Source organism: Scaptodrosophila lebanonensis, unplaced genomic scaffold, assembly GCF_003285725.1.
Source record: "Scaptodrosophila lebanonensis strain 11010-0011.00,11010-0021.00 unplaced genomic scaffold, SlebRS2 tig00000098-arrow-pilon, whole genome shotgun sequence".
Lineage (NCBI taxonomy): Eukaryota > Metazoa > Arthropoda > Insecta > Diptera > Drosophilidae > Scaptodrosophila > Scaptodrosophila lebanonensis.
This window is the reverse complement of record NW_022060568.1, coordinates 2437414-2450432: the sequence shown is the minus strand read 5'-3', so window position 1 is coordinate 2450432 and position 13019 is coordinate 2437414. Positions and strand designations below refer to the sequence as shown.

Here is a 13019-nt window from a genome sequence, read left to right as displayed (position 1 = left end):
TTTCTTAATACTACATGTATACTCCGTGTTTTGTTTTACAGTGAAACCACATATTGATCGTACTAATCTGAAGCCTGTGATCGTCAAAGCTGGTCTATCGATTAGCCTCGACATCAATGTCAAGGGCGAACCTGCGCCGAAAGTGGAGTGGTTCTTTAAGGATCAATTGCTGGTCAGCGACGAAGAAGGAATCAAAATTGACAATGTTGATTACAATACAAAATTCTTTGTCATGCGCGCTAAGCGCCCACAAAGTGGAAAATACACCATCAAAGCCACCAATGAAGTTGGCGAGGATGTTGCTGAACTGGACGTTACAGTTTTGGGTAAACCAGGCAAACCAAAGGGTCCATTGCAAGTCAATGATATTACTAAGCACAGCTGCAAGTTGAAATGGGAGAAGCCCGATGATGATGGTGGTGCACCAATCGACTACTACGAAATCGAAAAACTTGATCCACATACTGGCCAGTGGTTGCCTTGTGGCAAGAGCACTGAGCCAGAGGCTAAGGTAATTGGTCTGCATGAAGGCAAACCATACAAGTTCCGCGTCAGAGCTGTCAACAAGGAAGGCGAGTCTGAAGATTTGGAAACAGAGAAACCAATCATTGCAAAGAATCCGTTCGATGAGCCAGATAAGCCTGGTCGTCCAGAGCCCACTAACTGGGACAAAGACTTTGTGGACTTGGCATGGGATCCACCAAAGAACGATGGTGGCGCTCCCATTCAAAAGTATGTCATTCAAATGCGCGACAAGTCAGGACGTGCATGGGTTGATGCAGCCACCGTTCCTGGAGATAAGACAAAGGGAACAGTCACAAATGTTGAGGAAGGAAAGGAATATGAGTTCCGTATTGTTGCCGTCAATAAGGCTGGTCCTAGTGAGCCTAGCGATGTTTCGAAATCAGTTGTCGCTAAGCCTCGTTTCCTGAAGCCCCACATTGACCGCAAGAACCTGCAAAAGAAGATATTGAGAAGCGGACAAATGCTGCACATGGATGCAGCTGTTAAGGCCGAACCTCCAGCGAAAATTACATGGACTTACAACGGAGCTGAAATAACTTCCAGCGATAAAATCAAAATTGAAAATGAGGAGTACAAAACGACGTTCATAATGCCGAAAGTAAGACGTGCTGATAGAGGTACATATGTTGTTACCGCTAAGAACGATTCCGGCACTGATACTGTGGAAGTGGAATTGGAAGTGCTATGCAAGCCAAGCAAGCCTAAGGGTCCTTTGGCTGTCTCTGATGTTACTGCAGAGGGTCTGCACTTGAAATGGGACAAACCTGATGATGATGGTGGTGAGCCGATAGAGCACTACGTTGTGGAGCGCATGGACACCGAAACCGGCCGTTGGGTACCAGTTTTGACAACAAAAACACCAGAAGCAGATGTTACTGGCCTAACCGAAGGAAAGGAATACCTGTTCCGCGTAAAGGCCGTCAATGCTGAAGGAGAATCTGAACCTTTGGTCACTGACTCACCTGTCACAGCCAAAAATCCATACGATGCAGCTGATACCCCTGGCAAACCGCAAATTACTGACTGGTCTGCCAACCATGCAGATCTTAAATGGCGGGCGCCCGATGACGATGGTGGCGCACCAATCACCGGTTACATTGTTGAGAAGAAAGATAACAATACCGGAAAATGGCAAAAGGTTTTGGAAACAAATACACCAGATTGTAAGGCGCGTGTCAATGACTTAATCGAAGGCACTAAATACCAATTCCGTGTCAAGGCTGTTAACAAGGCAGGCCAAAGTAAGCCATCGGAGCCATCTGATCAAATGACTGCGAAGGATCGCTTTGCTCCCCCCAAAATTGATAGAACCAATATTAAAGACATTACTGTCAAAGCTGGCCAACATGTTCGTTATGACATCAAGGTGTCTGGCGAGCCTCCAGCCACAAAGACTTGGTTCCACAACAAGGCTCGTATTGAGGGCGATGATCACAACATTGATATGGAACCATACCGCACCAAATTGGCAGTACCATTTGCCAAGCGCTCGCATACTGGCAAATACACAATTAAGGCTGAAAACGATTCCGGCCATGACGAAGCTTCATTCGAAATCACTGTTTTGGACAAACCAGCTGCTCCTGAGGGCCCGCTGAGAGTTACAGATGTGCACAAGGAAGGCTGCAAGCTCAAGTGGAATCCGCCACTAGATGATGGTGGTCTACCCATTGAACATTATATTGTTGAAAAGATGGACGTTGACACTGGACGTTGGTTGCCATCTGGTCGCTTCAAGGAGCCATTTGCTGAGTTGAATAATCTGGAGCCTGGACATGAATACAAATTCCGTGTTCTGGCTGTTAATACAGAAGGTGAATCAGAACCATTGACGGGTGATCACTCTATTATTGCAAAGAATCCGTTCGACGAGCCTGGAAAGCCAGGTACACCCGAAGCTGTCGATTGGGACAAAGATCATGTCGATCTGGTATGGCGACCACCTCTTAATGATGGCGGCTCTCCCATTACCGGCTACGTTGTTGAAAAACGTGAAAAGGGTACTGACAAATGGATTAAGGGTGCCGAAGTCCCTGTTCCATCGCTTGGTGAAGAATGCAAGGCCACAGTGCCAAATCTTGACGAGAACTGCGAATACGAATTCCGTGTCAAGGCTGTTAACGCAGCTGGTCCTGGTGAACCATCCGATGCAAGCAAATCAGTCATCACCAAACCAAGGAAACGTAAGTTTTCAATATTATATAGTATGCTTATGGCTGACTATTTCTTGTCATATATTTTAACAGTGGCACCTAAAATCGACCGCCGCAATATCCGAACATACAATGTTAAGGCTGGTGAGCCGATCTTCTTGGATATCAGTGTGAGTGGTGAGCCTGCGCCTGACGTTACGTGGACACAAAATGGCAAGTCTGTACAGCCGACTTCTGCCAGCCATGTTGAGAACGTTCCTTACAACACCAAATATATCAACAATAACCCAGAAAGAAAGGACACTGGTCTTTATAAGATTGTTGCCCACAATCTTTATGGTCAGGATCAAGTCGAGTTCCAAATAAATATTATAAGTGAGTAGATATACTCGTACAAGCAGTACAGGCTATTTTGTCATCCCGCTTTATTGTGTTTCTTAAAAACTAATTTATTATTATTTTCAATTTAGCTAAGCCCGGTAAGCCCGAAGGTCCCCTGGAAGTATCCGACATACATAAAGATGGATGCAAACTTAAGTGGAAGAAGCCGAAGGATGATGGCGGAGAGCCTATTGAGGGATACTTGGTGGAGAAATTCGATCCTGATACTGGCATTTGGTTACCTGTAGGCAAGAGCGATGTGCCAGAATTCAATGTCGATGGATTAGTACCTGGTCATGAGTACAAGTTCCGGGTAAAGGCGTTGAACAAAGAGGGAGAGTCTGAGCCATTAGAAACTATTGGCTCAATAATTGCTAAAGATCCCTTCAGTAAGTATATATAGCTTGGAATCAGTTTTGAAATGTCAAGCACTAATCATTTTTTCATATTCCTATTTTTCAGCTGTACCATCAAAGCCTGGCGCACCAGAGCCAACCGACTGGACCGCAAACAAAGTGGAACTTGCATGGCCCGAGCCTGCTAGTGACGGTGGTTCACCTATAACTGGCTATATCATTGAAGTGAAAGACAAGTACAGCCCAATGTGGGAGAAGGCTTTGGAAACTGATTCTCCAACACCTGTCGCCACTGTGAATGGACTTATTGAGGGCAATGAATATCAGTTCCGAGTGATTGCCTTGAACAAGGGCGGCCAATCAGAGCCCTCTGATGCAAGCAAGACTTTCATTGCTAAGCCACGCTACCTGGCTCCCAAGATTGACCGCAGAAATCTGCGTGATATAACCATATCTGCTGGCACTGCTCTTAAATTAGATGCCAATATTACCGGCGAACCTGCGCCAAAGGTAGAATGGAAATTCTCCAATTATCCATTGACATCTGGAAAGAATGTTACCATCGAAACTCCAGATTATTATACTAAATTGGTTATCCGCCCAACTGAACGCGGTGACTCTGGAGAATATCTAGTCACAGCAACGAACAGCTCAGGCAAAGATAGTGTTCTTATCAACGTGGTTATTACTGATAAGCCCACACCTCCAAATGGACCTCTTCAAATATCTGATGTACATAAGGAAGGCTGTCATCTGAAATGGAAACGCCCTAACGATGATGGTGGCACTCCGATCGAATACTTCCAGATTGATAAACTTGACCCTGAGACTGGTTGCTGGGTGCCATGTGGCCGCTCAACTGAACCTCAGGCCGACATAACTGGTCTGACACCTGGAAACGAATACAAATTCAGAGTATCGGCTGTAAACGCAGAAGGCGAATCTCAACCATTAGTTGGAGATGAATCGATTATTGCCAAAAATCCATTCGACGAACCTGGTAAGCCAGAAAATCTTAGAGCAACTGATTGGGATAAGGACCATATCGATTTGGCCTGGACACCACCACTAAACGATGGTGGCTCTCCAATTACTGGCTATCTTGTTGAAAAGAAGGATAAATACGGCCAATGGGAGAAAGCACTCGAAGTACCTGCAGATCAATGCAAAGCTACTGTACCTGATTTAGTTGAAGGCCAAGCATACGAGTTCCGCGTAAGCGCTATCAATGCCGCTGGTCCTGGAGAGCCATCTGATGCAACTGCACCAATTGTTGCCAAATCACGTAATAAGCCTCCAGTTATTGACAGATCCAACCTTATTGAAGTTCGCATCAAGGCTGGACAAGCATTCTCCTTTGACTGTAAGGTCTCGGGAGAGCCAGCACCGAAGACAAAGTGGCTCCTGAAGAAGAAAGAACTCTACACAAAAGACAACGTTAAAGTCACTCATGTCGATTATAATACCAAAATTAAGGTCACAAGCGCGACTCGTGCCGATTCTGGCCTTTACACAGTCCATGCTGAAAACGCCAATGGAGAAGATAGTGCCGACGTTAAAGTCACTGTAATTGATAAGCCATCTCCACCCAATGGACCCCTTAAGGTTGAAGATGTTCACGCCGAGGGTTGCACACTTAAATGGAATCCACCAGATGATGACGGTGGTCAGCCAATTGAGAACTATGTGGTCGAAAAACTGGATGAAATCTCAGGTCGCTGGGTACCAGCTGGAGAAACAGATGGACCGACAACAAGCCTGGCAGTCAAGGGCCTTACTCCTGGACACAAATACAAATTCAGAGTACGTGCGAAGAATCGCCAAGGTGTCTCTGAGCCACTTACCACACCTCATGCCACTGAGGCTAAGAATCCCTACGATGAACCCACCAAGCCTGGAACTCCGTCCATCAAAGATTTCGACAAAGATTTCGTTGACCTGGAATGGACTCGTCCAGAGAGTGATGGTGGCTCACCTATTACTGGCTATGTAATTGAAAAGAAGGACAAATACTCACCCGATTGGGAAAAATGCGCTGAAGTTGAGGGTGATGTCACCACCGGCAAGGTTCCTGATCTGATTGAGGGTGTTAAATATGAATTCAGAGTACGAGCTGTGAATAAGGCTGGTCCTGGTGTTCCCAGTGATGCAACCGAACCTCATGTGGCCCGTGCCAAAAATCTGCCACCAAAGATTGATCGTAATTTCATGCTGGATATTAAGATCAAAGCAGGAAATGTATTTGAATTTGATGTACCAGTTTCTGGTGAACCAATCCCCAGCAAGGAATGGACTCATGGCGAGAACATGGTTATTAACACCGATCGCGTCAAGATTTCAAACTATGATGATCGCACAAAATTGCGAGTGCTTGATGCCAAACGAGCTGACACTGGGGAATACACCTTGGTTGCTCGTAACATAAACGGAGTCGATAAGCACACTGTGAAGGTCACCGTACTTGATGTTCCAACTACACCTGAAGGTCCGATTCGTCCAGATGAAGTCACTAAGAACTCAATTACGCTACGTTGGCGTCCACCTAAAGATGATGGTGGCTCCGAGATCACTCATTATGTTGTTGAGAAAATGGATAATGAGGCCATGCGCTGGGTACCAGTTGGTGAATGCGCTGGCACCGAGATACGTGCTGATAACCTAATTGAAAATCACGACTACAATTTCCGAGTGCGTGCTGTTAACAAGATGGGTCAATCCCAACCTCTGACCACGACACAAGCCATCACAGCTAAGGATCCCTATTCTCATCCCGACAAACCTGGACAGCCCAAGGCTGTGGACTGGGGCAAAGATTTCGTCGATTTGGAATGGGCAGCACCAAAACGCGATGGTGGTGCACCTATCACCAATTATATCATCGAAAAGCGACCCAAATTCGGTCAATGGGAACGCGCTGCTAGTGTACCTGGCGATGAATGCAAGGCACATATTCCAAATCTGACCGATGGCGGCGAATATGAGTTCCGTGTAATTGCTGTTAATAAGGGTGGTCAAAGTGATCCGTCAGATCCTTCTGGCACTGTCATCTGCAAACCACGCTTCTTGGCACCATTCTTTGACAAATCTCTACTTAATGATATAACCGTGCACGCTGGCAAGCGCTTGGGATGGACTCTGCCCATCGAAGCCTCCCCACGCCCCAGCGTCAAGTGGCTGTATAATGGCAAAGAAATTGAGCCAAGTCCACGTGTTGATATCAACCTGTTCCAAAACGAACTTACATTTGAGATACCCTCAGCGTTGCGCAGCGATGAAGGCCGTTACACTTTGATTCTGAAAAATGAACACGGCTCATTCGATGCATCTGCACACGCAACTGTTTTGGATAGACCCTCACCGCCTAAGGGCCCATTGGACATATCGAAAATCACAAGAGATGGCTGTCATTTGGCCTGGCATGTGCCTGACGATGACGGTGGCTCTCCCATACTGCATTATGTCATTGAAAAAATGGACTTATCCAGAGGCACATGGTCCGACGCTGGCATGAGCACACACCCAGTTCATGATGTGACACGTCTTGTGCACCGCAAGGAATATTTGTTCCGCGTCAAGGCAGTCAATGCAATTGGCGAATCCGAGCCCTTGGAGGCATCAAAGAGCATAATTGCCAAGAACGAATTCGATGAGCCCGATGCTCCAGGTAAACCCAATGTTACTGACTGGGATCGCGATCATGTCGATTTACAATGGGCTTCACCAAAATCCGATGGTGGAGCTCCGCTCACAGAATATATCATACAGAAGAAAGAAAAGGGCAGTCCATATTGGGTTAATGTCCTGCATGTTCCACCAAACAAGAATACAGCTACTGTGCCTGAACTTGTGGAAGGACAAGAGTACGAATTCAGAGTTATTGCTGTTAATCAAGCAGGCCAGTCTGAACCATCTGAGCCATCAGACATGGTCATGGCTAAGCCACGCTACTTGCCTCCAAAGATAATAACTCCACTTCATGAAATACGCATTAAGGCTGGACTTATATTCCACACCGATATCGATTTTATTGGTGAGCCAACGCCTGAAGTTATTTGGACCCATAACAACAACCCATTAAAGTCTAACGAAAGATCAACAATCACATCAATTGGACACCACACTGTTGTCCATACAGTGAATTGCCAACGCTCAGACTCTGGAATTTACCACTTGCTATTGCGCAACGACTCTGGCATTGATGAGGGCAGCTTTGAACTTATTGTACTTGATCGCCCTGGACCACCAGAAGGCCCAATGGAGTACGAAGAAATCACTGCAAACTCTGTAACCATCTCATGGAAGCCACCAAAGGACAATGGAGGCTCCGAAATCTCGGCCTATGTCATTGAAAAACGTGACTTGACTCATGGTGGTGGTTGGGTACCAGCAGTTTCCTATGTTAACGCCAAGTATAATCATGCTGTTGTACCAAGACTTTTGGAAGGCACGAAATACGAGTTTAGAGTAATGGCTGAAAATCTGCAGGGTCGCTCTGATCCTCTAACCTCCGATTCACCTGTCGTCGCCAAGAACCAATACACCGTTCCTGGCGCTCCTGGAAAACCAGAGCTTTTGGACAGCGATAAGGATCATATTAGCATTAAATGGAAGCAGCCCATCAGCAATGGAGGCTCCCCCATTTTGGGCTACGATATTGAACGTCGTGATGTCACTACTGGTCGCTGGATTAAGATTAATGGTGAACCGGTACCAACCACCGAATACAATGATGAACGCGTATCACCGAACCATCAATACGAGTACAGAGTATCGGCCGTTAATGCCGCCGGTAACAGCAAGCCATCTGAACCATCGTGTATTCTGAGCGCCCGTCCTATGCGCGAGAAACCAAGACTACATCTTGATGGTCTTGTTGGCAGACGTATTAAGGTTCGCGCTGGAGAGCCAGTCAATGTTAACATACCCATTTCTGGAGCTCCTACACCAACTATCGAATGGAAGCGTGGTGACGCAAAGATACCAGAAAACAAGCGAGTTTCGTACGATACAAACTCGGAACGTACAATCTTCCGCATCGATGATTCCAATAGACAAGACGGTGGAAAATACACTGTCACTGCAAGCAATGAATTTGGCAAGGACTCTGCTGATATCGAGATAATCGTTGTAGACAAGCCAACGCCTCCAGAAGGACCACTGACCTACACTAAGACCGCTCCAGATCACATTTCATTGGAATGGCATCCACCTAAGGATGATGGCGGTAGTGAAATCACCGGCTATGTCATTGAATACACTGAATTCGGTGTTGATGACTGGAGACCTGCACCAGGCTATTGTCCAAAGACCAATTACACTGTCAAGGGATTAACTGAAGGCAAGAAATACATCTTCCGTGTAAGAGCTGAGAACATCTATGGCGTCTCCGATGCCCTAGAGGGTAAGCCAGTGGTTGCAAAGTCACCCTTCGACGCACCAGATGCACCTTCTCAGCCCCAAGTTGTGGCATATACTCCAAACTCGGCCAGCTTGGAATGGCATCCACCAGAATATTGCGGTGGCAAACCAATTTCAGGATATATTGTTGAACGCAGGGAACGTGGCGGCGAATGGATTAAGTGTAATAACTACCCAACGCCGAATACAAGCTACACAGTTCCTGACCTGCGCGAAGGCGCTCGTTACGAATTCCGCGTAACTGCCGTCAATGAAGCCGGTCCTGGCAAGCCATCGAAGCCATCTGATCCTATTACAGCTGAGCTTCAACGTTACCGTCCAGACCCACCAGAGCCACCAAAGCCAGATCGCATCACAAAGGATAGTGTCACATTATCTTGGAGACCACCTCGCAATGATGGAAAGTCTAAGATCAAGGGCTACTATGTGGAAGTACGACCCAAAAATTCCAAAGATTGGACTCCGGTTAACGATATTCCAATCAATTCCACTGTATATACCGTACCAAACTTGAAAGAAGGGGAGGAGTACTCTTTCCGCATTATTGCCGAAAATGACGTTGGCCGCTCCGACCCATCGAAGCCATCACAGCCAATCACAGTCGAAGAACAACCGAACAAGCCATGCATGGACCTTGGAGGAGTTCGTGATATTATTTGCCGTGCCGGAGATGATTTCAGCATTCATGTTCCCTATGTGGCCTTCCCCAAGCCAACTGCATTCTGGTATTCCAACGACACTGTGCTTGACGATGATCAGCGTGTGCATCAACATCTCACTGATGATGCTGCTGCATTCGTGGTCAAGAACTCGAAGCGATCCGACTCTGGTCAATACCGCCTGCAACTCAAAAATCCATCTGGATTTGATACTGCCACAATCAACGTTAAGGTCTTGGACAGACCGAAGCCACCAACCAATTTGCGCGCCGATGAATTTGCTGGTGACGCGCTAACATTGTACTGGAACCCACCCAGAGATGATGGTGGATCTCCAATTACGAACTACATTGTTGAAAAGAAGGAAGCCCGTTCATCAACATGGACCAAGGTTAGCAGTTTCTGCACGGTTCCCTTCGTACGCGTTCGCAACCTGGCCATTGGCAAAGAGTACGACTTCCGTGTCATTGCCGAGAATAAATATGGTCAGTCTGATCCAGCTAATACATCTGAGCCAATTCGTGCCAGACATCCATTTGATGTGCCCAATGCCCCTGGAATTCCACGTGGAATTGATTCCACAGAGGATAGCATTACAATTGCTTGGTCTAAGCCCAAACACGATGGCGGCTCTCCAATCACTGGATACGTCATTGAGAAACGTCTACTCAGCGAAGATAAGTGGACCAAGGCAGTTCATGCATTGTGCCCAGATCTTACATGCAAAATACCAAATCTGATCGAAAACGCTGAATATGAATTCAGAGTGGCTGCAGTGAATGCAGCAGGTCAGTCGCCATTCAGCGCATCGAGCGACCTTATTTACTGCCGTCGTCCACCACATGCACCAAAGATTACATCTGACTTGTCGATTCGCGATATGACAGTGATTGCTGGAGAAGAGTTCCATATCACTGTACCATATCACGCCAATCCCAGACCCACACCATTATGGTCAATCAACGGACTTGAAGTTGTTCCTGATGAGCGCATCAGGTTTGAGACTGACGATTACACTTCAGTCTATCACAACAAATCTGCCAAGCGATCAGAGACTGGTTCATACACAATAACATTGACAAACAGCAAGGGATCTGACACCGCTGCTTGCCATGTGACAGTCGTAGACAGACCTGGACCACCACAAGGCCCATTGAATGCCTATGATATCACTCCAGACACCTGCACACTGGCCTGGAAAACGCCACTTGATGATGGCGGCTCACCAATTACCAATTATGTTGTTGAGAAACTTGACAACAGTGGTACTTGGGTCAAGGTCAGCAGCTTTGTGCGCAACACGCACTACGATGTGATGGGCCTGGAGCCAAACCACAAATACCACTTCCGTGTCCGCGCAGAGAATCAATACGGCTTGTCCGATCCACTTGATATGCCTGATCCAATTGTGGCCAAACATCAATTCACAGTACCTGATGAGCCAGGACAGCCGAAGGTTATTGATTGGGACTCCGGCAATGTTACCCTCATTTGGACACGTCCCGCAAGCGATGGCGGCTCAAGAATTCAAGGATATCAAATTGAATACCGTGATATCGTCAATGATTCGTCATGGAATACATACGAGTACTTGATCAAGGACACCAAATACCAACTGTATAACCTTACGAATGGTAGCGAGTACGAGTTCCGCATCAAGGCGAAGAATGCAGCTGGTTTCAGCAAACCATCACCACCATCATTGAGATTCAAGCTTAAGGGCAAGTTCAATGTACCATCACCACCAGGCACTCCACAAGTTACAAAGGTTGGAAAGAACTATGTAGACTTGAAATGGGAGAAGCCATTGAGCGATGGTGGCTCTCGCATTACCGGCTATATTATTGAACGCCGCGACATCGGTGGTGCCGTTTGGGTTAAATGCAATGACTACAACGTATTGGACACCGAATACACGGTTATTAACCTGATTGAGATGGGTGACTATGAATTCCGCATTTTCGCCGTCAATGCTGCTGGACGTTCAGAGCCGAGCTCTTGCACAATGCCCATTAAAGTGTGCGAGGTCTTGGGCGGAGAAAAACCAGATTGGATTCAACGTTTGCAAGACAGAGTGGCTCCATGCGGCAAGGACTTTACCTTGCAGTGTGCTGCCTCTGGTAAGCCAAGCCCAACGGCTAGATGGCTGCGTAACGGCAAGGAAATACAAATGGGTGGCGGTCGCATTACATGTGATAGCAAGGATGGCGTCTTCAGATTGCACATTTCGAATGTACAGGCTGGAGATGATGGCGACTATACCTGCGAAGCAATCAACTCTCTAGGATTTGTGCACACATCAGGTTACCTCAAGATAGGTTCCCCACCAATTATTAACAGATGTCCGAACGAACTGTTCTTGCCCGAGGGAGATAACACTAAGATCAAGGTTTACTATTCTGGCGACCAGCCACTGAATGTGAAGATAACTAGAAATAACGAAGTTATTTCCGATGGTCAAGATGAATCGCACTTCAAATTCACCATTTTCGACGACTATATTGCAATATTCATACGCGATATTGTAAAGAACGATGCTGGACAATATCAAATCGAGCTCAGCAACGATTCTGGAGTAGCGACCGGACAATTCCATGCCTATATCACAGGCCTGCCATCAGCACCTGTTGGCCCAATGGGCATTTCTCATATCAACAAGCACTCGTGCACATTGGCATGGCGACCACCAACCTACGATGGTGGTCTTAAAGTAACACACTATGTGGTCGAACGCAAAGACATATCATCTCCACACTGGATTACCGTCTCCAGCACCTGCAAAGATACAAACTTCAATGTGCAGGGCTTGCTAGAGAACCAAGAATACATATTCCGTGTTATGGCTGTTAATGAAAATGGCATGGGTCCACCATTGGAGGGCTTGAATCCGATCCGTGCTAAGGCACCAATTGATCCGCCCTCGCCCCCAGGCATTCCACAAATCACTGAGATTGGCGGAGACTTTGTGCATTTGGAATGGAGCAAGCCAGAATCTGATGGCGGTGCTCATATTCAAGGTTACTGGATAGACAAACGTGAAGTGGGCAGCGGCACATGGCAGAGAGTTAACGCCATTATAAGCGCTGCACCTCAAATCAATTGCCCCAACCTGATCGAAGGACGACAGTACGAGTTCCGCGTGTTTGCCCAGAACGAGGCCGGCTTATCGAAGGAGTCTTCCTCATCCCAGGCTGTTAAAATCATTGATCCTAAGGCAGCAACACCTCCAGTTATTGTCAAGCCTTTGCGCGATGCCAACTGCATTCAGAACCACAATGCACAGTTTACTTGCACAATCACTGGTGTGCCCAAACCGACAATTACGTGGTACAAGGGAGCTCGCGAAATCTCAAATGGAGCTCGTTACCACATCTATTCAGAGGGTGAAAACCATTTCTTGAACATCAACGACGTATTTGGCGAAGATGCCGATGAATATGTCTGTCGTGCTGTCAACAAAGCTGGCGCTAAGTCAACGCGTGCTGCCTTGGCTATCATGAGTAAGTATTAATATTATCTATTTGGGA

At 46.8% G+C, this 13019-nt stretch overlaps 1 protein-coding gene across 18 annotated transcripts in view; it reads left to right on the top strand.

Annotated features, from left to right (window-relative positions):
- LOC115628004 (twitchin) overlaps positions 1–13019 on the top strand; it is a 51963-nt gene that overhangs the window by 33302 nt on the left and 5642 nt on the right. For all 18 annotated transcript variants that reach the window (XM_030523909.1, XM_030523929.1, XM_030523917.1 and 15 more), the window contains 4 exons: positions 42–2708; positions 2772–3053; positions 3149–3448; positions 3522–12992. In XM_030523909.1, the coding sequence (XP_030379769.1) occupies positions 42–2708; positions 2772–3053; positions 3149–3448; positions 3522–12992 (12720 nt within the window). The remainder of the gene's footprint in view (positions 1–41; positions 2709–2771; positions 3054–3148; positions 3449–3521; positions 12993–13019) is intronic.